This window comes from Mirounga angustirostris, unplaced genomic scaffold, assembly GCF_029215605.1.
Source record: "Mirounga angustirostris isolate CCGP_5_RB_7025 unplaced genomic scaffold, mMirAng1.0.hap1 SCAF_9, whole genome shotgun sequence".
Classification (NCBI taxonomy): Eukaryota; Metazoa; Chordata; class Mammalia; order Carnivora; family Phocidae; genus Mirounga; species Mirounga angustirostris.
The window spans coordinates 34,844,444-34,872,344 of NW_026991717.1; the positions used below are offsets into that span (position 1 = coordinate 34,844,444).

General features: G+C 43.3%; 1 protein-coding gene across 5 annotated transcripts in view; it reads right to left on the bottom strand.

Annotated features, from left to right (window-relative positions):
• Positions 1–339: 339 nt before the first annotated feature.
• The window catches only part of THSD4 (thrombospondin type 1 domain containing 4), a 580,925-nt gene continuing 553,363 nt past the window's right edge, over positions 340–27,901 (bottom strand). For 4 of the 5 annotated variants that reach the window (XM_064570218.1, XM_064570219.1, XM_064570220.1 and 1 more), the window contains 3 exons: positions 15,419–15,598; positions 10,947–11,091; positions 340–6,748 (listed from right to left, as the gene is read on the bottom strand). In XM_064570218.1, the coding sequence (XP_064426288.1) occupies positions 6,606–6,748; positions 10,947–11,091; positions 15,419–15,598 (468 nt within the window). In that variant the 3' untranslated portion in view covers positions 340–6,605. Of the gene's footprint in view, positions 6,749–6,778; positions 6,905–10,946; positions 11,092–15,418; positions 15,599–27,901 lie in introns of those variants that run through there. The other variant, XM_064570221.1, reaches the window with a different exon arrangement.

Below are 27,901 nucleotides of genomic sequence, written 5' to 3' on the forward strand. Positions count from 1 at the left end.
AACTTTCCTGCCTCCTGGGGAGGTTTAAGGAAATATCTGTAAGAGTGCATTCCTGGGGGTGGTGCACACACCTGAACAGCTTATCTTAAGCTCCTCAGGTGATTCTAACATACAGCCCAGATTGAGGACCAGGTAAAGCTAAAGCAGCCTAAAGGCTAACGTCCTTCGTAGGGAAGGTGTTCTGCGTTCTCCAAGTGGCCCCACGTTGGGCAGAGCGCTCAGAACCAGTCTGACAAGCCAACGGACCTCTAAAGGTTCTTTTTAGAGGTTCTTTTTAGAGGGGGCCGTTTGAAGCAATGTGAGTAGAAATGAAATAAGGGCCAAGAAAGCACAGACGTGTTAAAGCGGATCATTTAACCAGTTTATTGTATTTTTACAATCATAAAAATAAATTAGTCATACACAAAAATAGTTGTCATTTTTGCTGAAGAGAAAACAGACTGCATTTACTCACAGAATTCACCTTCTACCCCCACCCGACCTGCTTAAACAATAATTTAACGCTCTAAGGGTGACATGGAGGCAGTGGAGTATTTAGTGGGTCCCTTGCTCCTCGCTGTGTAGGTGACAGGACAACCCAGAGCCCCCACCCCAGCAGTCCCAGCAGAGCCCCTGACAGCGGCCCCTGACTCACCCACTGCTCTGACCACGCCTCCCGAGCAACTTAGTGTTGGTGATTCTACGACGGAGGCAAGACAAAGAGAAGGGATGAGAAAGACCCTTATATTTCCTTCTCCAACTGGGGATGACGAGAGGAGGGCAGATTATATGAGCAAACATAATATTTACGATGGAAAGGTGGCGATGCACACAGACCTGTTTCAGGTACAAGGCCAGGAGTAAGAGCCCCTGAACGAGTCGAAAAGCAGAGTAATTTATATTCGATCTTGAAACCCAAAGAATTTGGCTAGTCAGTATACTAAATCGTAACTATGAACTTAGGACGTCGTGTCGCAACTTTGCAGGAAGCTGGGTTAGTAGGATCAAATGATTTTACACAAATGTGGATTGTATATGTAAATAAATACCTATTAGGTCCCTTTAAAATTAACATATTCTAAATAATAGAACTATTTTGGTGTAGTGACTCATTCTGCCCATAAAGTTCAGAATACACATTTCCTATAAACATCTTGTATTTACAAAGAACAAAATAATAACTTATAACAAAGTATATCCTTCTGTCAAACTGACCTGGGGGGTCAAGGAGCTGGAAATTAGTTTATGTAACAGAACGGCTTTTCTCTCACCGAGGCAGAGGAAGATGCCAAGAAACTTGGCTGGAAGTTTCCACTCTCTCTTGGGCACTTTTCTTCAGCACATCAATGGAACTCTGTTACCCACCGAACAGAACTAGGAGTATGGGATGGCTCGGGGTGGAGAGAATGATTTTGCTCCAGTAAAGGTGCAGCAAAGCAAGTGAGTTGAGAAAGAAAGAAGGTATTTAGAGGGTCTTAGTCTAGTCAAGGTACTACCCATTAAAGTGTGTGACCTTGGTCAGGGGACTAGCCATCGGGATGTTGGGTTACTCATCTAAAAAGCAGGACCCGACAGGGCAGCTCTGACCAAGTTGCTAGTGGTTCTGAGATATGAGGCCACATTCAGCTCCGGTGAGGGGTGCAACACTGGGATCAAAATGGCGGACACAGAAATGGGAAGTAGCCCAGACGAGGCAAATCACTCAAAGCTGTTCTACTGACAGAGTCACCAAAGCCTAGACTCAGAAGGACCTTAGAAGTCATATTGCCCCAGCTAGGCGCTTGACTCCCTTCTCCAGCACCCCTGTCAAATGGCCATTGGGCCTCTGCTGAGACCTCCAGTGATGGGAGAGCCCTCTACCTTTGGGGGGCTCTCACTTGTGGAAAGTCTGTTCTTCTGTAGGAGCTAAAGTCTGTCTCCCTGTAGCTTTTACCTCCTGGCCTTAGGGTTGCTCTCATAGTGCTAGGCCATCTCAGAGTGCTGCCCCCCACCTCTTCTTCTCCAGGCTAAACGTTCTCATGAAGTCCTCTCCACCGTTTCTAACTGACTGCACCCCTCCTCAGGGTTGGGCATGCTCACCTGAATGCTACACACCATCGATACTCTTCAGGTGTGGTTCTGGCACTCACAACCACAGTGTGGCAGGACTCGCCCCAATGTTTTCTCCTTAGGTAGTCTAAGTGCCTCATTTTGTGTGTGTGTGTGCATATGTGTGTGTCTGTGCGCGGTTTGGAGGGAGTGCTTCCATCCCACTTCCTTGACTCACATTGAGCTTAGTCAACCGAAACTCTTGTATCTCCTCCACCCCGTATTTGTATAGTTTTGTTTTTGTTTTTGTTTTAATTCCAAAGGTAGACGCATGTTGCTTCCTGGTGAATTCCTAAGATCCAGGTTTTGGTCTAGTCTCCCTGATCTCTTTGGATCCTGAACCTGTCACTGTCACCACTTTCATGTCATCCACTACTTTCATCAGTAAGGTGTCCAACTTCCCATCAGAGCCACAGTAAAGACGTTTTATATGGTAAGTGTCAGATGTTGGCCTCCAGCTGCCAGGCTGAGATAGGTTCTTCCAGGTTTGATTTTTCAGCCTGTTTTAAGGAAAGCCATGTTTCTTTTTTGCCACTTATATTTATGCCTTCTACATTAGGAAATCAATATGCAAATTCTAAAATGGCTGTCTTAAACACGAGAGAGAACCAAGAAGGTTTAAGAAGGTACTAGTATTATCTGGATTTCTCTCTGCCTGCAGATGCACCGTTAATGTACTCAGAGGACTCCCGGCTCCATCTAGTGGCCAGGGTTACAAGCTTTCTTTACTGTGTCTTAGGCTATTCCCTTCCTCTGGGGGAATATGCGAGTCCCAGCGAGGGTGGGAGGCTGGAGCGCACTGAATGACCTTTGCCTGGGCTGCAAGGGGCACACTTTCTTTTTCCAATAAGCGAAAGTAGAACAGCCAGCTCTTTCTGTTGGAGCTTTGTTGACTTTTCTGAAAAAACAGGTAACACCTTCAGTTCATCTAATTTTTAAACCCAGAGCAGGCAATGAGGCAATCCAGGACACAGAAAAAAGAAAAACAGCATTAAAATGTAACTTTCAACTCTGCAAGTGGCCTGTTAAGGGAACATGGAGGGGGGCTGAGAAGGAGGTGGCAGATCATGACAAAGAAAGGGTGAGATAAGGGGGTGCCAAGGAAGGGAGAAAGAGGCATCTCTGTGGAGAGAGTTGTCAGAAGGTGAGCTTTCCTCCAACCCTCTCCAGGAACTTTATCACTGGAAACACTGAGGGACCTTCTCAGAAGTGTTGTGTGAAGGACAAAGGCATTTAGATGTTGGCATAAGAAACCAGGAAATTAGCAAAAACTGGATTTTGAAGACAAATAAGTCATTAAAACACCTGTCCTAGTAATTTATAACCTTTCCAGAGATGAATGGATTCCAAGAACAGCTCAACTATTTGTTGGAAGAGAAAAAAGACCCTTAGTTTGGGTACTTTTCCCCACTAAAGACGCGGCACTAGCCCTTTTGCTCTGATTCAGTTCTGCCATTGGCAGGATGGCCATTCTCATGGGAAGATCCCTGTCCTTTTTAAACAACTGTTAGGTAATATTTGGGGGCCACAGGACACCAAAGAGATGTCAAAGAGGCCAAGCCAGTATTGAGCCAGCCAGTCATGAGAAACCCGAGTTGGAAGGACCTAGGATGTTCACCTCCTGCTTGATGAAGAAACCCCCTTTAGGACAGAGCGTCACCCAGGAAGGGTGGCCCAGACCTCTACTGGGCAGGCTGGATGGCTTGAAGGTTTTCCCTCAGTGTGAGCTGAAATTTGTGTTTCTCTGCTCTCCCACCCACTGATCTTCGTCCCCCCTCTAGCACGTAAAGAAAGCTTCCTCCAAGGAATCCTTCAAATGTGGCAACGCTTCTATTGTGACAAAAAGCAAAAGTAGGTGGTGAGAGGGAGAGGGCACAGGGCAGAAACCAGCCGTTTGGCTTCTCTGGTCTTTTTTTTTTTGCTTGGTGGGCATGGGAATGCGGGTCTCTGCCGGCTGCCATATTGCACAAGTGACCCTGTGTACAAAGAAGTAGAGATGGCTGTACTTTTGCAGAATGGTGGCTGGGCTCTCCAAGAAGAGAAGAACGAGTAAGGGACAGGAGGAGCTAGGTAGGGAGAGATAGGTAGTGGGCTACGGAATCAGGCTCACAGAAATCCCCAAAATGCAGAGGTGTAAGGAAACCAGAGATAAGGGAACACACCAGACTGCCCTGCCCTGGGTGTCCGGGGTGGGGGTGGGGGCTCTTTTTTTATGACAGTCACCTGTGACCAACGAAGAATAACCAGACCCTAAACAAGAAGTAAGCCATTAAAGATGTTATCACTAAGTCCTTACGCAAACCAAGACGTCTCAAGAATGATAAGGCCACAAGCTCCCTGGTCAGTTTTAAACAAAAGACTGTCAGTGGAGGCCCACGTTGACAACCCTGGCGGGACCCCTCTCACTCACAGAGCTTTATCTGTATCCTTGCTTAATAGAACTCTATCGCTTTACTCATTCCCCTTTGTCTGAGAGATTCATTCTTCGACTCCGTGAGACAAGAACCTAGCTCTCCAGCTTCAAGAGCACCCATGGAAAGGCCAGATAGAATTTCTGAAAGCCCAAGGGTAGCGAGGACCGAACACAGCGGGTCAGATCGGGCTGGAGCTACTCCTTCCAAAAGCTTCAAGTGATCATCAAATTGAACGACGTGGGTTTGAACTGCATGGGTCCACTTATACAGAGATTTTTTTTTCTTGCACTGTAAATGTATTTTCTTTTCCTTGTGATTTTCTTAATGACATTTTCTTTTCTCTAGCTTACTTTATTGTAAGAATATAGTATATAATGCATATGATATATAAAAATATGTGTTGATTGATTATGTCCTTGGTAAGGCTTCCAGTCAATAGCAGGCTGTTAGGACCTTTTTGGGGAATCAAAAGTTATACATGGATTTTCAACTCTGCAGGGGGTGGTTGGCACCCTGAACCCCCACATTGCTCAGGGGTCAACTGTCTGTATATATATGTGTGTGCGTGCGTGTGTATACACACACGCACACACATATTCTTTCATTTTAATTGACTTCTCAGATCGTTTACCTTTCAATACGCACTGCATCCCCCTTGCAGCCTGAGGCCTCTGGAAATGCAGAGTTAGGTGAAGGGCACTGGGGACGACCCAGCCGCTGTGGCTGTCACTGAAGGAGCCCATGGCCCCTCTCTCTCTCTCCCTGGCTAGTGGCATGAATGCAGATCTTAGTGCTCGAGTCTGGGATGGTGGGATATAGGTTGTGAGTCGTAGTGGGAGGGAGGGATGAGAAATCACAAACAAATCCATAAATCATACTGGAAAAACCAAAGGAAGACTCTTTCTAATATAAACACAGGTTTTATGCTGAGACCGGTTGGTTAGACATTCCACCGGGTGAGGTGTGGTGACCAGCCCAGGGTAGGTGGCTACGGACGTGGGAGAGCCCAGGGCACAGACTCGAGAGGCACCATGGCTGGAGAACTCCTGGTGTGCAGTTCCCTGGGGGGCACATATCCCCTTGGGAACGGAATCAGAATTTCAGGCATCACCTTGCTACCCCAGTGGCTTCCTTGTGTCAGGGGTAATTCCATTAAGGATGGGGTTTAACAAAACCTGCACAGAGTCCTGTAACCAGGATCTGGGACCTTGTCGGGGAAGAGATAAACAGAAAGAGATGTGGGAAACAACTGAGTGCCGCGGATGCTGTCTTGACCTCTGGCCAGAGGAAAGACTTCTAGAGCTGGGCTTTGATTGCTGAGTGGGAAATTTCTCAGTCGCTTGGTCTGAAATGAAGCTGCATCTTGTAGACCTAAGGCTTCCAGGCAGGCGAGCTGTGTGGTCGGACTCAACTCTGCCACCGAACAGGTGAATATACCCGGCAGGTCAATTCCTTAAGTTGAGTCTCAGTTGCCTTGTCAGTAAAATGGGGATAATGATTCAGTCCCTGCCTCCCATTCCGGGACTTTGTGCGCCGCCACTGATCTAGTATCTGTGAATACACCTGCGAAATAATCACGCCCTCTTTGACAGGAGATACTTGTGTCACGAGGCAGGAAAAAGCCTCATGTCTTTGAGTGTATGCAAATAGGCACCACGGGCTGAGACAACAGTGGGAAGCAGGTGTCTCAGCAAGGCTTAGTGGGGCTCTGGGGTGGGAGCCACCTCTTCCGACTCTCCGAGGGACCCCGGTATTGAAAAGGCCAGAAGCACCATGGACAAGGCAGCCGCGCATGAGGGCCCGACTCGCTGACTTAGAAAGTGCTAGCACGGGAGCTGACGGAGAGCTACGAGCACCCCCCTCCCCACCGCTTGGCTTTCAGAGAGCACCTCACCAGGCGCCAGGGCTCCCAAGGAGGGATCATGGGTTTATGGCGATGCTAAAGGACGACGTGGCTTGGCTCCGGGGCACCACGGGGACGCTTCCCCGAAGGCGGGGGTGGTGACTACGCCGGCTGGCAGCACGGGGGGAGGGGGGAGGGGGGAGCCCCCGGCGGAGCAGCGGCCGGCCAGCCCCCCTGCTCCCCGCCTCCCGGACCTGCCCTCCTGCTGCGGCGCGGGGGTGTTATCTGCTGCCCAGGAAGCCCGCGTGCCTGCTGGCCCCGCGAGTGCAGGACGCGCAGCAGGCGGTCTTGTAGTAATTGTAGACGCAGAGTCGCGCCTGCACCACCACGTTGCAGTTGTAGTACCTGTCCTTGCAGTTTTCATCTGCAGCAACAGAGAACAGAAAAGACTCTCTGAGCACAGAGCCAGGCGGGACCAGCGGGAGGAGAAAGGGCGCGAGACATGGCTTTCCATCCTGGTCCTGCTTTAATACCTACGGGAGGTGTAGGGTGGGCCAAGAGCTTCCGTTCTTCTTCTTTTCTTTTAAACATGGTAACAGAGTTAGGTAGAGAGAATATAATTCAGTGGACTGTGGTCTCGCTGCTCACCGACATACACAATTCCCAGAGTTCACTCCATGACCACCTCCCCCTTTCTCCTCACTCCTGAGGAATCAAGCCCCACACGTGGTGTTTAGTATCCCCAATCCTGTCTTTATACTTGAACTGGAAATGCTGGTACCCTAATCACTATGTGGCATTTCAGCTTCAAAAAAAAAAAAAAAAAAAAGAAAGAAAGAAATGATGCAGATCGTATATATTCCTTGGCAACTTGCTCAACGGTGACTTTGTGTGATTCGTTCATGTTTAACGAATGCTCGAGGGAGTTCATTTTCATTACTGAATAGTGTTCCATCGTACATTCTACAACCTATTGATCCATTTTCTACTGACAGTTTTCAATTTTTTACGACTGCAAACTTTGCCCCTTTAAACAGCTGTTACGCATGCTCTCTCTGGGTCTTGCTGGGTCATAAGGTATCTGCAAATCTACTGGCTCTCATCAGATTGCTCTCCCAAGTGGGTGCAACAATTTATCCTTTTGTCAGTTGTGCAGAATGCTTTTGCTTTCTTTTGCTTATGCTGCGTGTTTTATTTTTTTGCTGATCTGGTGGATGTGACCTTACCCCCAAAGGAGGTTGAACAGATCATCATATTATTTGCCATTTGAGTTTCCTTTTCTATGAATTGCTTTTCCTATCTTTTGACCACTTGCTAATTTAGTTAACTTAAAACAAATGAGTCATGGAAATTCTTGACATACAATGGATCCTGATCCTTTATTCATTAGATGTGTTACAAATATCTTCTCCACGCCTGTGGCTTTTCTCATCACTTTGCTGCAGTGTTATTTGTTAAAAAGATAGTATTTTTAATATAACAGATGTTATAATATTTTCATTTGTGGTTTGGTATTTGTGTTTCTCATTTACAAAATCCTTCCCTACACTGATATATATATTTCCCCATATTCTCTTCTAAGAGTTAAAAAAATTTCTCCTCACATTTATAATTCACCTGGAATTGATGTGCATGTGTGTGGTGACAAGTAGGAATTCAATTTGTTTTTTTCCTATATGGATAAACAATCGTCTCATCACCATGCACTGAATGTTCATGTTTCCTCCCCGGATTCATAATGTTAACCTTGACCATGTATCATGCACCATAACATGCTCAGATTTATTTTGGGGCACTCTATTCTGTTCCATTTGTTTGTCTATCCTTGTGCAGTATGTCTTCATACATGGTAAGATACATTTCCCAACATTGTTCCCAACATCCTTCCTCCAAAATTACCTTGGCTATTATTGGGTCTCTGCTGTAAACGTTAGACACAGTCTGTCTGATTTTCTATGAAAAGCCCTGTCTAGATTTTGATTAACATTGCTTGAATTTATAGATTAACTTGGAAAATAACTGACATAATTTTAGCTGCTTGCTTTTTGATATTACAAATATATTGAATACATTTATGTATCATAACATACAGTTTTACCACATTCTTTTGAAGATGTCAGTTCTATCCTGTGTACAGTAACATAATTAACCATTTCCTTCTACTGGAAGAAATATAATTGTTTCTAATTTTTATGAGTTACAAGAAATTCTACAATTCCTTCATTTATTAATTCTACACAATTTACTGAGCCTTATTCTTCGTGTATATGTATATCTGTACAATTTTGAGAGTCTATCTTTATCATTTTTTAAATTTATTTGACACAGGGAGAGAGACTGCGAAAGAGTAAACACAAGCAGGGGGAGTGGGAGAGGGAGAAGCAAGCTCCCAGCTGAGCAGGGAGACCGATGCGGGGCTCGATCCCAGGACCCTGGGATCATGACCTGAGCAGAAGGCAGATGCTTAACGACTGTGCCACCCAGGAGCCTATCTTCAGTATACATTTCTAGAAGTGGAGTTACTGAGTCAAAGATATCACATACTTTACATATTGAGCGATATTGCCAAAGTTCTCTGAAAAGATTACGCTCAGTTACAAGCAGGAGCTTGTACTACTTCTCTCACTATTTCTTCCTCCTGGCTCCCGGCTGGACATTTTCTTCTTATATTGGTTGTATCACATTCCAATAAGGTATGTTTCACATTTTTCGCACAATTGTTGCTCATTGTCCCTCTCTTTTCCTTTCTTCTCTTCCAACTTGGGTTACGATGTCTGTGATGGCTAATTTTATGTGTCAAATGTATGGATGATGGGGAGCCCAGATGAGACATGATTTCTGGGTGTGTCTGGGAGGGTGTTTCTGAATGGGGTCAGCATTTTAATTGATGGGCCCAGTAAAGCAGGTGGCCCTCCCCAGTGGAGATGGGACTCACTCACTGAGGGCCTGAATAGAACATCAAACAGAGGAAGGAGGAATTTGTCCCTTTCCTGCCTCACTGCTTGAGCTGGACATTTCATGTCATCTTCTCCTGCCCTTGGGCCAGAATTTATACCATCAGCTCCCCTGGTTCTCAGGCCTTCAAGACTCAGATTGAATTACACCAGCAGCTTTCTTGAGTCTCCAGCTTGTGACTGGTAGGTTGTGGGACTTCTACGCTTCTACGTTCACGTGAACCAGTTTGTCATAATGAATTTTTTTCTATCATCTATCTATCTATCTATCTATCTATCTATCTATCTATCTATCTATCTATCTATCTATCATCTATCATCATCTATGTATTATCTATCTATCTATCTATCTACTCATCCATCCACCCATCTATACTATTGGTTCTGGCTCTCTAGAGAACCTTGACTATTACAATGTCCTTAACAGGAGAAAACTTTTTAATTTATTATGTTATGTTTTTACATTCAGCAATAAGGTCTCTGAGTTTTGTGTCTAGCTTATGAAGGCTTAACCAACCCCAAGAATATCTATCTTTTCTGGTATTTCTACATTGTGTTTTCTATGCAAAGGTCTCTAATCCTTTAGGCATTTATGTATATATGGCATAAAGCAAGATGTAAAATGTTTTGCTTTGTTTTTTTCAAATGGATCTTTGATTATCTGAATGCAATGGAAGTCTCTCCTCTCCCCACTTCCTTAACATTAGGTCTTTATTGGGTGCCTAGGTGGCTCAGTCAGTTAAGCGTCTGCCTTCAGCTCAGGTCATGATCCCAGGGTCCTGGGATTGAGCCCGGCATCGGGCTCCCTGCTCAGCGGGGAGCCTGCTTCTCTCTCCCTCTTCCACTCCTGCCTGCTCATGTGCTCTCTCTTGCTCTCGCTCTCTCTCAAATAAATAAACAAAGTCTTAAAAAAAAATTAGGCCTTTATCATACTTCACTTCCCTCATATCGGAATTCTGTATTATAACACCCATAACCCTGTCTCTTCCTGACTCAGCATATAGTTTTAATTTCTGTGTTTTATAATGTGTTCAAGTATATGATAAGGCAATATACTTGAGGATATTATATGTTGAACCTCATGAACCTTCTTTTATCCTCTTTACAGATTTTTTTAAAAAGATTTTATTTTTTAAGTAATCTCTACACCCAAAGTGGGGCTTGAAATCATGACCTTAAGATCAAGAATCTCATGCGCCACAGACTGAGCCAGCCAGGCGACCCCTCTTTACAGTACTGAGTGTTCCCATTCAGGAATAGTTAGTCTCTCTATCCATTCACATTTCTTATTATGTTCTATATCAAGGTTTTCTTATTTTTAATTATTAACCGCTTTTTTCTAAATAGGCTTAGACCTTTCTTATTAATTTTCTTCCTTCCACTGTTTTGCACCTACAATTAAAAGTTGAAATCTCACTCCTTCGACCTTAAAGATAATGGAACCAAATCTCTGAAATCATTACCATTTTAGTCAATTTGCATTTAAGTTTGGAGGGTGGCTTGGATCACCACCCAAGCTATGGACAGTCATCTTAAACTATGAAACTTATCATACTGAAAGTGTTTTGACCCCCTGAGCCCCACAACTGTGGGCTTGGCATTTTCATACGAGGGAACTTGCTGGGGTTTAAGAAGGGTTTGTTTTCTGAGATAGGAATCCCTACTTACCAACTTCAGGGACACAGTCCTGAGGGTTACAAGATTCTTTCTCTTCTGGTTTCAACTGAGGGTCACAGAGATTGCTTAGGGTCATGTCATCTGACAGGCAGCGCACTTCGCGGACCCGGAAGCCGCCCTGGCAGCTCTTGGAACACTGCATGGTGACAAAAAGAGAGGGGTAGGTTTTTGGCCGTCCATTAGCTCAGCACACTGGAAGGGCAGATACTGGAAAATTTCAAACATCTTCGAAAGGAGACTAAACACTAAAACAAACTCCCATGCATCAACCAGCATCAACAACGATCAACTCACGGCCAACTGTGTCCCATCTGTACCCCACCCATGTCTACTCCACTTCTATTTTGAGGCAAATCTAGACATCAGTTCTTCTATAATATTTCAGTTTGTAGCTCTAAAAGACAAAACTCTTAAAAAGTTACCACAATTGTATTATTACACCTAGAAATTAACATGTCCTTATCTTCAAAAATATATTCAGAGTTCCCATTTCCACTTCTCTTGTGAATCTCAAGTTTTTAATACCTTTTTTTTTCTTTTTGAATCAGGATCCACAACAGGCCCGCACATTGCAGTTGACCGACAGGCCTTTTAGGACTCTTTTTTTTTTTTTTAAATATTTTATTTATTTATTTGACAGACAGAGAGAGAGAGCACAACCAGGGGAAGTGGCAGGCAGAGGGAGAAGCAGGCTTCCTGCTGAGCAGGGAGCCCGACGTGAGGCTCGATCCCCAGGACCCTGGGATCACAACCAGAGCCGAAGGCAGACGCTTAACTGACTGAGCCACCCAGGCGCTCCTAGGACTCTTTTTAATCCACAGGTTCGCCCCCATTGCCTTTTTTCCCCATTGTACTTTATTATCTAGAGGAAAGGAGTCATTTGTCCTGTAGAGTTTCCCATAGTCAGGATTTTGCGGACTGCATCTACATCGTTACAGTTTAACATCTTTCTCTGTCCTCTGCATTTCCTGTAAATTGGAAGTTGGGTATAGAAGAGGCCCTAATGGGTGCAGGTTTATTTGTTTTTGTGGTGAGACTGCTTCATTGGATGTGTGTGGTTGTCTCTGTTTGGGGATGTCAGCAGCCACGGATGTGCCATGTCCAGATCTATTAATCCACTGTGGTTGAAGAATGGTGGTAAAACTCTTATCATCTCTTCTTCTTTTATTAGCTAGGAAACGAAAATAATCCCTGCCCCATGCCTACCTAGATTTGCTCTTTGGTACACCCAGTGGTACAGCTTGTTTAGGAAAGACGGGGTAAATGCTTGATTACTTTCCTTTATGTATCAGTCTTCAGAATAATGAGATGGTTTCCCTAATGGTGGATCCTCCAATTAGTTTTTTTTTAATTATTATACACTGATTATAAATGGATGGGTTTAAATACATATGATGTATTTCATTCAATCTATGGCAATTAATATCTTTACTGATGTTCACTGATGTCTCCTCAGTGGCTAGTCTGAGCCCTCAAAACTTGGTTCTTGAGTCCTTCAGGCATGAACTCAATTGTCTTTGAGAACTTCCTTGCCATCTGGGATAAAAAGATATTCTAATCTAATTTGTACGTATACAGTCCCAAACCTGGAATCAGCTGTTCTCTAAGAATTCCTGGTTGCTTTTGGTGGAGAGTGGTATTCTGAAACCACACTTTGGCTGATAGGCACGCCTTTTGCTACTGGGTTGGCCATTGTTTCTAGGCTCTTTCAATGGGTAAATGGGTAAAACTGGGAAAGAACTTTTTTTTAAGATATTTTGTGAGTTCATACTGATGTTTCTGATTCAAATTTGGGAAAACAGGATTTTCATTTAAACCTCTTCCATCTCACGTGTATCTCCATTCTCCTGAGTTGAGAATCCTGTTTCCCAAGGATCCTGGGAAAGACAGAAAGCTACTACCATATTGTCAATACGGTATCATACATGTTATCATAAGGTAAATTACTTGTTTACTTTAGCACTCACTATCCACTCAACTATCTCAGATTACGGTACGACACTCTCACTAAAAATACGGTCATTGCAAACAGTGTCAACATTTTCTAATTCTCTTGGTCCTCAAGGATAGACAGTCAAATTACTGTTTTTGTTTGTTTTCCACTGGGTGTGGAGCTCAGCATGGGGATTGAACTCACGACCCTGAGACTAAGACCTGAACTGAGATCAAGAGTCGGATGCCTAACCAACTGAGCCAGCCAGGCGCCCCAAATTACTGTTTTATTTTATTTTATTTTTTTTTAAAGATTTTATTTATTTATTTGAGACAGAATGAGAGAGAGAGAGCTCATGAGAGGGGGGAGGGTCAGAGGGAGAAGCAGGCTCCCCGCTGAGCAGGGAGCCCGATGTGGGACTCAATCCCGGGACTCCAGGATCATGACCTGAGCCGAAGGCAGTCGCTTAACCGACTGAGCCACCCAGGAGCCCCCAAATTACTATTTTAAAGCCACCTGCAATAGTGCTGATGCTGCCAACTGGATACATATTTAGGTTGAATTGTTTCATTATATTTTCCATTTTGGGGGATTCCTTTGTTCAAATCTAATTTTGTTTTAGGATTGTCTAAATATCAGTTTACTCAAATTTATAAAACAAGGCATATTCAAAGATATCTCTCTTCCTTCACTGTCTTTGCTGTTATCATAACCATTTATTTCATATTTGTTTCAGTTTACTTGTTTTTAATTTACATACAGAAAAAGTCACTTTTTGTGGTGGCGCACAGTTCTGTGAGTTTTGACAAATTCATAGAGTCGTGTATTTCCTGCTGCAAATAAGATCCAAGAGTTTCATCAAACACAGCAGATCCTCTTGCCCTGCCCTTCTGTAGCAAGACTCATCCCACCCCATCCTCTGGCAATCACTGATGTGGTCTCTGTCCCTGTGGTTGTGTCTTTTTCAGAATATATAAAAGGAATCATACAATATGTAGCTCTTGGGGTCTTTCTTTCACTTAGCAAAGTGCATCTGAAGTTCAACCATGTCGGCTCGTTTGTTCTTGTTGCTGAGTACTCTTCTGTGGTTCGGGATGTACTGCTATTTGTTTATCTACTGGCCTGTGGAGGCACATCTGGGTTGTTTCCAGCCAGGTGTTTTGGGAGGTCATCTCCTCTGACTTGGCCTGATGAACTTGGCCCTTCTAGACCTTCCAAACCAAAGGGCAAAATAACACAGTGATCTGTTCTTGCATTCTCAAAGGCCGTGGCCAATATCAAAACAATTGAATTCCATTTCCCAGAAGTTGACAAAACACCTTTCAAACTCAACACCTGCTTTGTTCCCATTTGCCTCTGAGGTGTGGTTTACCCGTGCCCAAAGTCTGTTATCACTGGAGTAGACATACACTATTGGGAAACAGAATTCTCAGCTTTCATACATATATTTCATAAGCAAAATCCCTTTTATCACCTTTGCATGATTCTGAGAAAGGCTCTGGCCTCTACTCTGGCTTCCCCTACAGGCTCTGCTTGATGATCTTCAGTGACAAAAGGCAGAACGAACCTCCGCCAACCCCTCATGTGTCTAAGGCATGGTCACCAGCAATGATGCCTTAGGCAGTTTTCTGTCTTAGGAAGGTTTTTGAAAAAAAAATTGTTTTTATCCCTATTTTCATCCTTTCCCATTTTGTTCCTTAATCATCAACTTCTGTATTAACTCTTTCTCTCTCTGTCTCTTCATTTACACACTACCCTCCCTCCTCACAGAAAGGATTTGAGAGGTCTTAAGAAATACTTAATGGTTTACAAGATTTAAGGAAAAAAAGGTGAGAAGACTGGAGCAAAAAAGAAGATAAAAGTAGGAAAGAGAGAGAAAAGCTGGGGGCACATTAACATACAAAATCCACTCTGTGAGGTCTGATAAACTCTCTCTTAGAGATGGACCACAATTTTGGTTCTGAGTTTCCAAGCGGCCAATTCAAAGAGAAAAATAGGATCAATCTCATCATCTACAAATCCATAATGTCTACAGGATGAGGAAAAAAGTACACACACACACAGAGGTTCCTGAGGCTTGACAGAAATTCCTTCAGTGAGTTTTACAATGAGATCACTGCACCATGTAGTATCCTCAAGAGCATCCTTGAACTCCTTCAGCCATTAATCTGCTGCAACAACATTTCTCAAAACGCAGTCCAAGGACACCTTTATCCAAGTCACCTAAAGAGTTTGTTCAAAATTCAAATTCCTCGGCTAGGGTGGACCCGGAATCCATCTTTTCAAACAAGATCCCAGTTGATTCTAATGCACACTGAGATTGAAAGTCACTGCTTTATGGCCTCTCCAGTTTAGAGATCAAGATGGTCCCAGCCTCTGGCTCCTCCCCAAGCAGGCTGCTTCCAGGGGTGCCCCCAAAGTGATAGTCTAGAGTAGGTCATTCTGGCACGTAGTAGGCGGTCTGACTGTCTCTGGGAGGAAAGAAGAATGATGTACTAATGCAATCTCTGTCAAGAGCACCATGACTTACCATGCTCCATTCTGTGTTAAACCATTTGGCCCCGCAAGGCTTGAGGTGGCATGCTTGCTGGCTGGGGGGTCTCTCCAGGAAGGAACATTCATAGGGGTCCAGCACTTCAAAGGTGTCTGCATTCTTCCTAACACAAATCACCTCCCTCTGTTGCGTCCCACTCCCACACTCGATGGAACACTGGAGAAAAATCAGAGAAGGATGGGTGTCACATGCTGGAGAGGGGACAGGAACATCAAGGGATGTTTATGAGTGTTTTCTATCATCAATTCAGTTAGGACGAGCCCAGGGACACCTGGAAAATGTTACTGGGTAAGATGTAACAGGTGGATGGCAGTTTTCCCAAGAGCTCTGTGTCGGGAATGGAGCGTGGGTGCCCTGAGTTATCACAGCGCCAGGATGCTGGTCTCCGAGATCGTGGTGCCCTCTGTGTGAGATTGAAATGGTTTCTTTTAGGCCACTTCTTTAGACGCCCCCTCCCCCTGGCACACACAGAAGGACACATCAGCCTGTCAATTTGGTTGTTCCTGTCCAGTAGATTCTGACACTTCTCACTGCAAAACAATGAACTATCATTCTGGTTGATCTGCCGGTCTCAGCGGGTGGATACTGGAAATGACTGCACACTTGTGGACGAGGGGCTACATTAAAATTCTTTGGGACACACAAAGCTGAGCAGATCCCAGACTGGGGACAATGTCCCCTAAGGTCAGCCCTCCCAACAGGTGGCCAGCAGGAAACCTCTGACTGCAGGGTCCAAGCCTCTCACTTCCCCCTTTGGTGGGAAGCTCGAGAGGGTAGTCACACAAAGAGGGCGGTCAGACAATTACACATGTTGGTATGTATTGTTAGTTTACAGAAACGTGATGTGTATAACTGCTCACAAATTATTCTCTTTCTATTACTTTGTAAAATGTTTCCTGTTCACGTCTGGTTTACTCTTAATACTTCCTGATTACAACATTTTAAAGCTGTGATCCATATACATCTTAAATAATCTACTTAATAACCTTAAATAATTTACTATCTTTATAAAAGCCTCTAACAATTTCTTTAGTTGAAACTCTTCATATTAGCTCTGCTGTCCGTATGCAGGAACGTAGTCAAATAAAAACAGTGAAAAAACCACACATACCTATAGAAGAAAAAGGCAAACCCCAAACCAATAGACTATGGTCTATTAGTCACATAGGACGTAATAAGCATCACCCTCAGCAATTTCCACTTGGTGCCCTTTTTTTTGGGGGGGGGGGGACATCTTCATAAGACATCCAGAGGACAAATCTTCTTGGTTTGTTTTTCTTATTTTCTTCCATGTGAGTTAATGACTGATTTGGAGTATATTCAGGTTTTTCTTTTCTTTCAAATTCTGTGGACAATGACAACACTGAAGCCAGGAGAGGGGTGACCAGTTACCAGGCAAAGGCCTGGCCTTCCCTGCAGGGGGAGTGAGATTGTGTGCTAAGGATCCAGGGGGCAGCAGTGGGGAGAACAGGAGACATGGAAACTAGTCCAGACATCGTCACTAAATAGCTCCGAGTCTTTGGCCAAGATATTGCACTTTCCCAGGTGCCCACTGTCTCGCTTGCAAAGTGGGGGTTTGGAAACCTGATCTGAAAGACCTCTGACTGCTCTGGGGGTCTGTGCCTGTACCAAGTGCTTGGTAGAATAGCAGATGACAAACCTTGACCAAAACTTGAAGCTACTTTCTGCTATTTTTATTTTTAAGATTTAATTTATTTATTTGACAGAGAGTGAGAGCAGGAACGGAAGCAGGGGGAGTGGGAGCAGGAGAGGGAGAAGCAGGCTTCCCACCGAGCAGGGAGCCCAGTGCGGGGCTTGATCCCAGGACCCTGGGATCATGACCTGAGCCAAAGGCAGACGCTTAATGACTGAGCCACCCAGGCGTCCCTATTTTCTGCTATTTTAACGAGGTCCTTAAGAGATTAGGCAGTTAAGGGAGAATGAGCACTATCTCAGCCTTCTACCCTAAATGCCCAGAAATGGCAGAATATGTGTGTTAGGAACAAGTGAATGGATGTGTGTGTGTGTGTGTGGAGGGGTATGTATGTATGCATGAAATAGCATTTGAAAACGGGAAAGGACACTCATCCTTGGTGGACCAGAAATTATGGGGAATATTTGAATGGTGAAAGGCAGATGGGATTAAGTTGAAGGAGCACATCATAGTTCAAAATGCATATAGAAGAGGATGCCCAGCAAAGAGGAAGCATTTCAAGAGCTTCAGGCGAGAAGGAATACGAGAAGCAGGAAGGAGGCCTCAGGATGGTGAGACAGTGATCAGCTAAGGCACTGACCAGGAACAGCAGGGCAGGGCTGACTGGCAGGGGAAAATGAAGGCATCTGCCCCTACTATCAAAGGGCAAAGTGAAGACACTTTTGGATATTTAAGGGTTCAGAAACTTACCACTCATGATCCTATTTGAAAGACTTACTGGGTAGTGGTCTCTGATAAAATGAAAAAGAACCAGGAAGAAGACACAACCAGGAAAGACACAAAGTAGAAGAGTTGGTAAGAGCTATTGTTAATAATGGATACAGGGGTTTTGGGGGATGATGTTCTGGATGTTCTGGAATTAGACAGCGGTGATGGTTGTACAGCTTTGTGAGTATACTAAACACCACTGCATTGTAAACTTTTAAAAGGGTGAATTTTTTTAGGGTATGTGAATTATATTTTAATTAAAAAAATAACCTTTGGAGGGGAGACAGCTATTTTTAAACCTGAATCAGTATTTTCTATAAAATTAATTAACATTAATATGGAGCTAGATCCAGATGATGTCAACATCTTTTTGGAGATATTGTGGATTGAGAAACTGGAGGTAAGCACATGGAGACTTAAGGCTTCTGTCTCCTTTTGGAGGAGGATGTGATTGCTGATAGCTTGACACAGAAACATGACAGTTTAAAACTCTGTGTTAAAAATTTGAGTGTTAGGACTAAATGAATAAAAGTAGGATTTATAACTTCCAAAATGTTAGAGGGGAAAGATGGAATTAAGGAAACCTGATCTGTGCACATGTGCAGAAAGGAAAGAAGAAACAGACCAAGAAAGCATGGCAATAACCTAAATAAAAAACACAAATTAAGATGGCAGGGAAAAGTCCAAGCATGTAAGTGATTACAATAAGTGTGAATGGTTAAAATTAAGAAACAGAGACTTGCAGATTGGGTAAAATTAAAGACAAAAATAGTCCTGCATACAAAAGACATATCTTAAAAAAATACATAAAAATTGGGGGGCGGAGCAAGATGGCGGAGGAGTAGGAGACCTGGATTTCGTCTCCTCTCAGGAATTCAGCTGGAGAGGGATCAAACCATTCTGAACACCTACAAACTTAACAGGAGATCGAAGAAAAGAAGAGCAACAACTCTCTGAACAGAAAAGCGACCACTTTCTGGAAGGTAGGACGTGCGGAGAAGTGAATCCGAGGCGATATTCGGGAGGATAGACGGCGGGGGAGGGGCTCCATCGGCCGCTTCTGGCAAGTGATTGAGCCGCGGAGCACAAAATCGGAACTTTTAAAAGTCTGCTCCGCCGAGGGACGTCACTCTGGTGGCTAAGCGGGGGGTGGAACCCTCCGGGACAGTGTGGTCTCAGGACCCTCGGGGTCACAGAAAGACCGGGGGTGCCTGAGGGTGGCAGAGCTCCCAGGTAAAGGAGCAGGGAAGCCGGCTGCAGAGGCGGAGCCCAGGCGCGGGCTCTCAGCTCGGGGTTGTCATAAACCGTGATCCGTGGCACAGTCGGGCCCCTGCTCCTCCAGCAGGGACCCAACAAGCGGCAGATCCGGGGAGACTCACCTTCCTCCCCCGGGAGGAGCCACGCGGGAGTGCACCGCAGGGATCTGCTGGGTTTGGAGACTCCACCCGGGGTCGGGTGCCAGAGATAGAAACGCGCGGTCACAGGCGGGGTGAGCACGGAGTGCGGCCGGAGACCGGGGAGACGGGAGTGACTGACGGCTTTTCTCTGGGGGCTCACTGAGGAGCGGGCCCCGAGTTCTCGGCTCCTCCAGGGCGGAGATTGGGAGGCCGCCATTTTCACTCTCCGCCTCCAAAGCTGTACGGAAAGCTCGCAGGGAACAAAAGCCCCGGAGAGCAAACCCAAGCAGATTACTTGGGGCAAGGGCGGGGCAATTCCGCCTCCGGCAAAGACATTTGGAAACCACGGCAACAGGCCCCTCCCCAGAAGATCAGCGAGAACAGCCAGCCAAGGCCAAGTTTACCGATCAAGGAGAACCGCAGAACTCCAGCGCTAGGGGAATACTGCACATAGAATTCACGGCTTTTTTACCATGATTCTTTAGTCTTTCAAAGTTAATTTTTTTTAACTGTCTTTTTTTTTTCTTTTTGAATTTTTCTTTTTCCCTTTTTCAACCAACATCTTATCAATCCCTTTTTTCAAAAAAATCATTTTTATTTTTCATTTTTAGAGTCATATTCTATCCCTTCATAGTAGTTACCCGTATTTTTGGCTTATATATATAAGTTGTTCTCTCTTTAAAATTTTGAGATAGTTTCTTCTAACAGATTAAAATATACCCTAAATCTCTAGTATATGGTGTTTTCTATTCCCCTGCCTGATCACATCCTCTCCCTTTTTTTTTCTTTTTTCTTTTTTAAATCCTCTTCTTTCTTTTTTCAAACAACTTCTTATCAATTCCTTTTATAAAATTTTTTATAATTTCCATCTTTACAGTCATATTCCATCCCTTCATCATATCAACCCTTATTTTTGTACATATATAAGTTTTTCTTTCTTTAAAATTTTGGGAGGCACTTTCTCCTAAAAGACCAAAATACACCCCAAAATCTAGTGTGTGGCACTGATCTATATTACCAGCCTGATCATATTTGATCACACTCTGTTTTTTTTGTTGTTGTTGTTTTGTTTTGTTTGTTTTTGTTTTTATCTTTTTCTTTTTCTTTTTTTTTCTTTCTCTTTTTTCTCTCTTTCCCTTTCTTTTCCCACTGCTTCAGGTCTTTTCTGATTTGTTTAGAGTATATTTTCTGGGGACGTTGTTACTCTGCTAGCATTTTGTTCTCTCATTAATCTATTCTCCTCTGCACAAAATGACAAGACGGAAAAAATCACCTCAACAAAAAGAACAAGAGGTAGTACCGACTGCCAGGGACCTACTCAATACGGACATTAGTACAATGTCAGATCTAGAGTTCAGAATCACCACTTTAAAGATATTAGCTGGGCTTGGGCGCCTGGGTGGCTCAGTTGGTTAAGCGACTGCCTTCGCCTCAGGTCATGATCCTGGAGTCCCTGGATCGAGTCCCGCATCGGGCTCCCTGCTCAGCGGGGAGTCTGCTTCTCCCTCTGACCCTCCCCTCTCTCATGTGCTCTCTCTCTCATTCTCTCTCTCAAATAAATAAATAAATCTTAAAAAAAAAAAGATATTAGCTGGGCTTGAAAAAAGCATGGAAGTTATTAGAGAAACCCTTTCTGGAGAAGTAAAAGAACTAAAATCCAACCAAGTAGAAATCAAAAAGGCTATTAATGAGGTGCAATAAAAAATGGGGGTGCTAACTGCTAGAATAAATGAGGCAGAAGAGAGAATCAGTAACATAGAAGATGAAATGATGGAAAATAAAGAAGCTGAGAAAAAGAGAGATAAACAACTACTGGATCACGAGGGCAGAATTCGAGAGATAAGCGATACCATAAGATGAAACAACATTAGAATAATTGGGATCCCAGAAGAAGAAGAGAGGGGCACCTGGGTGGCTCAGTTGGTTAAGCGACTGCCTTCGGCTCAGGTCATGATCCTGGAGTCCCTGGATCGAGTCCCGCATCGGGCTCCCTGCTCGGCAGGGAGTCTGCTTCTCCCTCTGACCCTCCCCCCTCTCATGTGCTCTCTCTCTCTCTCAAATAAATAAATAAAATCTTTAAAAAAAAATTAAAAAAAAAAGAAGAAGAAAGAAAGAGAGGGGCAGAAGGTATAATGGAGCAAATTATAGCAGAGAACTTCCCTAATTTGGGGAAGGAAACAGGCATCAAAATCCAGGAAGCACAGAGAACCCCTCTCAAAATCAATAAAAATAGGTCAACACCCCGACATCTAATAGTAAAACTTAAGAGTCTCATAGACAAAGAGAAAATCCTGAAAGCAGATTGAAAGTGAGGGGGTGGAAAACCATTTACCATGCTAATGGACACCAAAAGAAAGCTGGGGTGGCAATCCTTATATCAGACAAATTAGATTTTAAACCAAAGACTGTAATAAGAGATGAGGAAGGACACTATATCATACTTAAAGGATCTATCCAACAAGAAGATCTAACAATTGTAAATATCTATGCTCCTAACATGGGAGCAGCCAATTATATAAGGCAATTAATAACAAAAGCAAAGAAACACATCGACAACAATACAATAATAGTGGGGGACTTTAACATCCCCCTCACTGAAATGGACAGATCGTCTAAGCAAAAGATCAACAAGGAAATAAAGACTTTAAATAACACACTGGACCAAATGGACTTCACAGACATATTCAGAACATTCCACCCCAAAGCAACGGAATACACATTCTTCTCTAGTGCCCATGGAACATTCTCCAGAATAGATCACATCCTAGGTCATAAATCAGGTCTCAACAAGTACCAAAAGATTGGGATCATTCCCTGCCTATTTTCAGACCACAATGCTTTGAAACTAGAACTCAATCACAAGAGGAAAGTCGGAAAGAACTCAAATACATGGAGGCTAAAGAGCATCCTACTGAAGAATGAATGGGTCAACCAGGAAATTAAAGAAGAATTTAAAAAATACATGGAAACCAATGAAAATGAAAACACAACTGTTCAAAATCTTTGGGATGCAGCAAAGGCAGTCCTAAGAGGAAAGTATATAGCAATACAAGCCTTTCTCAAGAAACAAGAAAGGTCTCAAGTACACAACCTAACCCTACACCTAAAGGAGCTGGAGAAAGAACAGCAAATAAAGCCCAAACCCAGCAGGAGAAGAGAAATCATAAAGATCAGAGCAGAAATCAATGAAATAGAAACTAAAAGAACAGTAGAACAGATCAACGAAACTAGGAGCTGGTTCTTTGAAAGAATTAACAAGATTGATAAACCCCTGGCCAGACTTATCAAAAGAGAAGAGAAATGACCCAAATCAACAAAATCATGAATGAAAGAGGAGAGATCACAACCAACACCAAAGAAATACAAACAATTATAAGAACATATTATGAGCAACTCTATGCCAGCAAATTAGATAACCTGGAAGAAATGGAGGCATTCCTAGAGATGTATCAACTACCAAAACTGAACCAGGATGAAATAGAAAACCTGAACAGACCTATAACCACTAAGGAAATTGAAGCAGTCATCAAAAATCTCCCAAAAAACAAAAGCCCAGGGCCAGATGGCTTCCCAGGGGAATTCTACCAAACATTTCAAGAATTAATACCTATTCTTCTGAAACTGTTCCAAAAAATAGAAATGGAAGGAAAACTTCCAAACTCATTTTATGAGGCCAGCATTACCTTGATCCCAAAACCAGACAAAGACCCCATCAAAAAGGAGAATTACAGACCAATATCCCTGATGAACATGGATGCAAAAATTCTCACCAAAATACTAGCCAATAGGATCCAACAGTACATTAAAAGGATTATTCACCATGACCAAGTGGGATTTATCCCTGGGCTACAAGGTTGGTTCAACATCCGCAAATCAATCAATGTGATACAATACATTAACAAAAGAAAGAACAAGAATCATATGATCCTCTCAATAGATGCAGAAAAAGCTTTTCACAAAGTACAGCATCCTTTCTTGATCAAAACTCTTCAGAGTATAGGGATCGAGGGTACATACCTCAATATCATAAAAGCCATCTATGAAAAACCTACAGCAAATATCATTCTCAATGGGGAAAAACTGAGAGCTTTCCCCCTAAGGTCAGGAACGTGGCAGGGATGTCCACTGTCACCACTGCTATTCAACATAGTATTGGAAGTCCTAGCCACAGCAATCAGACAACAAAAAGAAATCAAAGGCATCCAAATCGGCAAAGAAGAAGTCAAACTCTCACTCTTTGCAGATGATATGATACTCTATGTGGAAAACCCCAAAGACTCCACCCCAAAACTGCTAGAACTCATACAGGAATTCAGTAAAGTGGCAGGATACAAAATCAATGCACAGAAGTCAGTGGCATTCCTATACACCAACAACAAGACAGAAGAAAGAGAAATTAAGGAGTCGATCCCATTTACAATTGCACCCAAAACCAGAAGATACCTAGGCATAAATCTAACCAAAGAGACAAAGGTTCTGTACTCAGAAAACTATAAAATACTCATGAAAGAAATTGAGGAAGACACAAAGAAATGGAAAAACGTTCCATGCTCATGGATTGGAAGAACAAATATTGTGAAGATGTCAATGCTACCTAGAGCAATCTACACATTCAATGCAATCCCCATCAAAATACCATCCACTTTTTTCAAAGAAATGGAACAAATAATCCTAAAATTTGTATGGAACCAGAAAAGACCCCGCATAGCCAGAGGAACGTTGAAAAAGAAAAGCAAAGCTGGCGGCATCACAATTCTGGACTTCCAGCTCTATTACAAAGCTGTCATCATCAAGACAGCATGGTACTGGCACAAAAACAGACACATAGATCAATGGAACAGAATAGAGAGCCCAGAAATGGACCCTCAACTCTATGGTCAACTCATCTTTGACAAAGCAGGAAAGAATGTCCAATGGAACAAAGACAGTCTCTTCAACAAATGGTGTTGGGAAAATTGGATAGCCACATGCAGAAGAATGAAACTGGACCATTTCCTTACACCACACACAAAAATAGACTCCAAATGGTTGAAAGACCTAAATGTGAGACAGGAGTCCATCCAAATCCTAAAGGAGAACACAGGCAGCAACCTCTTTGACCTCAGCCGAAGCAACTTCTTCCTAGAAACATCGCCAAAGGCAAGGGAAGCAAGGGCAAAATGAACTATTGGGACTTCATCAAGATAAAAAGCTTTTGCAAAGCAAAGGAAACAGTCAACAAAACCAAAAGACAACCAACAGAATGGGAGAAGATATTTGCAAATGACATATCAGATAAAGGGCTAGTATCCAAAATCTAAAAAGAACTCATCAAACTCAACACCCAAAGAACAAAGAATCCAATCAAGAAATGGGCAGAAGACATGAACAGACATTTTTCCAAAGAAGACATCCAGATGGCCAACAGACACATGAAAAAGTGCTCAATATCACTCGGCATCAGGGAAATCCAAATCAAAACCTCAATGAGATACCACCTCACACCAGTCAGAATGGCTAAAATTAACAAGTCAGGAAACGACAGATGTTGGCGGGGATGCGGAGAAAGGGGAACCCTCCTACACTGTTGGTGGGAATGCAAGCTGGTGCAGCCACTCTGGAAAACTGTATGGAGGTTCCTCAAAAAGTTGAAAATAGAGCTACCCTATGATCCAGCAATTGCACTACTGGGTATTTACCCCAAAGATACAAAGGTAGGGATCCGAAGGGGTATGTGCACCCCGATGTTTATAGCAGCAATGTCCACAATAGCCAAACTGTGGAAAGAGTCAAGATGTCCATCGACAGATGACTGGATAAAGAAGATGTGGTATATATATACAATGGAATATTATGCAGCCATCAAAAGGAATGAGATCTTGCCATTTGCAACGACATGGATGGAACTGGAGGGTATTATGTTGAGTGAAATAAGTCAAACAGAGAAAGACATGTATCATATGATCTCACTGATATGAGGAATTCTTAATTGCAGGAAACAAACTGAGGGTTGCTGGAGTGGGGGGTGGGGTGGGAGGGATGGGGTGACTGGGTGATAGACACTGGGGAGGGTATGTGCTCTGGTAAGTGCTGTGAATTGTGCAAGACTGTTGAATCTCAGATCTGTACCTCCGAAACAAATAATGCAATATATGTTAAGGGGAAAAAAAAAAAAAGAAGAAGAAGATAGCGGGAGGGGAAGAATGAAGCAGGGGAAATCGGAGGGGTAGACGAACCATGAGAGACGATGGACTCTGAAAAACAAACAGGGTTCTAGAGGGGAGGGGGGTGGGAGGATGGGTTAGCCTGGTGGTGGGTATTGAGGAGGGCACATTCTGCATGGAGCACTGGGTGTTATGCACAAACAATGAATCATGGAACACTTCATCTAAAACTAATGATGTAATGTATGGGGATTAACATAAGAATAAAAAAAAATACATAAAAATTGACAAAGATATACCAGGTGAAAATCAACAATGAGTAATCAGAGTAATGCAAATATCAGATAGAATATAATTCATAGAATTCATAGAAGAAAGGCATAGAAGACAGAGGTGGTATTTAAGAGCGATAACTACTTCCACTAAGCACTGGTAGTGATTATGTGTGTTTCTACACCTGAATAATTCCTGCAGTTGTACTCTGGTGGATCACTGATCCAAGATGAGAGCAGAAATATCTCCTCAGATGCCAGTGAAAATAAATTCAGACAGAAAGGCAGACAAGAGAGCTGCTCCCAATGGTAGAGACTGTGAAAGACACCCCAGAACAAGGACAATCTACAGGTGAAGTAAACCCAGAACTGGAAGGGAAGAAAAGAAACATCTGTGCATCAGTCTAGGCACCAATCTAGATATTGGTGGAATAGCTTATGAGTAGGATTTAGGCTACTTTGGCACCAGGTATAAAAAAAAACTCCTTAAGCTTGATAGGTCTCATTCTCTTGGGCTGGCTTTCTCCACAAGCCCCGACAAAGCCATTGCCAGCACCTTTGCTCACAACTTCCCAGAGAGTCTCCTCCCTTAAGTCTACATTGAAGTCCCAGGGAAGGATTCTGCTAGGCTTGGCTTGGGTTCCATGTCCACCTTGGACAGTTCACTGTGCCCAGGCTCGTGGGGCGTTCCAGATGCCAACTACCATTCAAACCACATGGATAGAAGGAACATTTATTTTCACTTTAGTTTCAGTACATAAGCATGCTCTATTTCATTTTCTTTGGGGATAACATCAGAGTCCCAGGGTAGGGAGGTGACAGCAGGCTCCAACATCCTTATAAATCCAGAGCTAAAACCTTGTCACATTCAATCATGTCTTGACCCTTTTGGGCAACAGGGCACTGAATTCCATGTTTCTAATCTTGGCGGAAACAAACACTGCCTTCACCCAGATTCACAATCACTCTCAGTTCTCTGAATAGGCCTGGAGTCAACAGGAGGCCCGCAAGCAAAAAAGACCCTGAATCCTGCTCCCTTCTCTTCTGAGATTGGTAGACGTTCAAGTTGAATTGCACTGCTAATCCTCACCACGTGGAGGCTGTCCCAGTTTCCCAGAGGACTCTTCCCCTTGCTTTGTTTCTGTGGCTATTTGGTGTAATGCAGTCCCCTCTGAATTATCTTTGGGATTCGGGTCCTAGGTGTTTTGCTACCAATAGTGACATGGAAAACAGTGGGCAGACAAAATAATAAACACAGGGAACAGGGAACTAACATGCATTAGTAGGTATTCTCATCCTCACGTTTGGATGGGGAAACAGGCTCCCAGGCGTTATGTTGCCTGCCCCAAGTCAGAAGAACTGCAGAGAAGTAGAGCTGGGACCGGCTATCAGGTATGTCTGACTCTGATATGCACTCGTGTAGCTCTGGGAGTACTTGAATTCTGTTTCTTTTTGAATTTTCTATATTTTACAGTTTGTATTATAAGAACATCAGAGGAAATTTGAGAAGAAAACATTTACCCATGTTGTTCATATAAAAACCCGTTCTTCAAAGGGGCTGAGATAAGGTTCACTCACTGGTTTTCACTTGCCACTATATCTTGTGTACTTTCTAGGTCTCCCTAATTATCACTGTTGTTGTTACATAATATTTTAATGAGTTATGATACAACGTAATATCCCTAAGTGCCCTCCTGTCATGAACACCTCTGTTAAAAAAGTCTTTTTTTCTTCTGTTAATTATTTCCTTAAGATGAATCCCCAGAAGTGGAGTGACTGGTTAAGGCAAATGAACATTTTTATGGTTCTTGACTTTTATTGCCAAATTGCTTTCCAAGGGGGTTGTATCAACTTACAAGGACCAGGCAGTCTATTTTTTCAGGGTTTGTTTTTAGAGCTACTTAAATCAAATTCTATACGGAGCCAGGGGTCCTGATAATGTATAAATCATGATCATCAGCCAAAAACTCCTTGGAGAACCAGCCAGCCCTGCCAAATGCTAAGTGGCCCGAGAACTCAAAATACTAACAGCAATCATAACAGGGCAGTAAGAAGGAACGATCTTTTCCACATTTTCTTAGGGGATTTGTGTTCAATTTTGGAACACTGAGGAAAACATCAGTAGATCAGTGAAGTTACTTTATTAAAGTATTTGGTATTATCTGTTCTTTATAAGGAACAACTGCAACTTTTCCTATATCTGCTTCTATTTCCCCCCTCAGTTT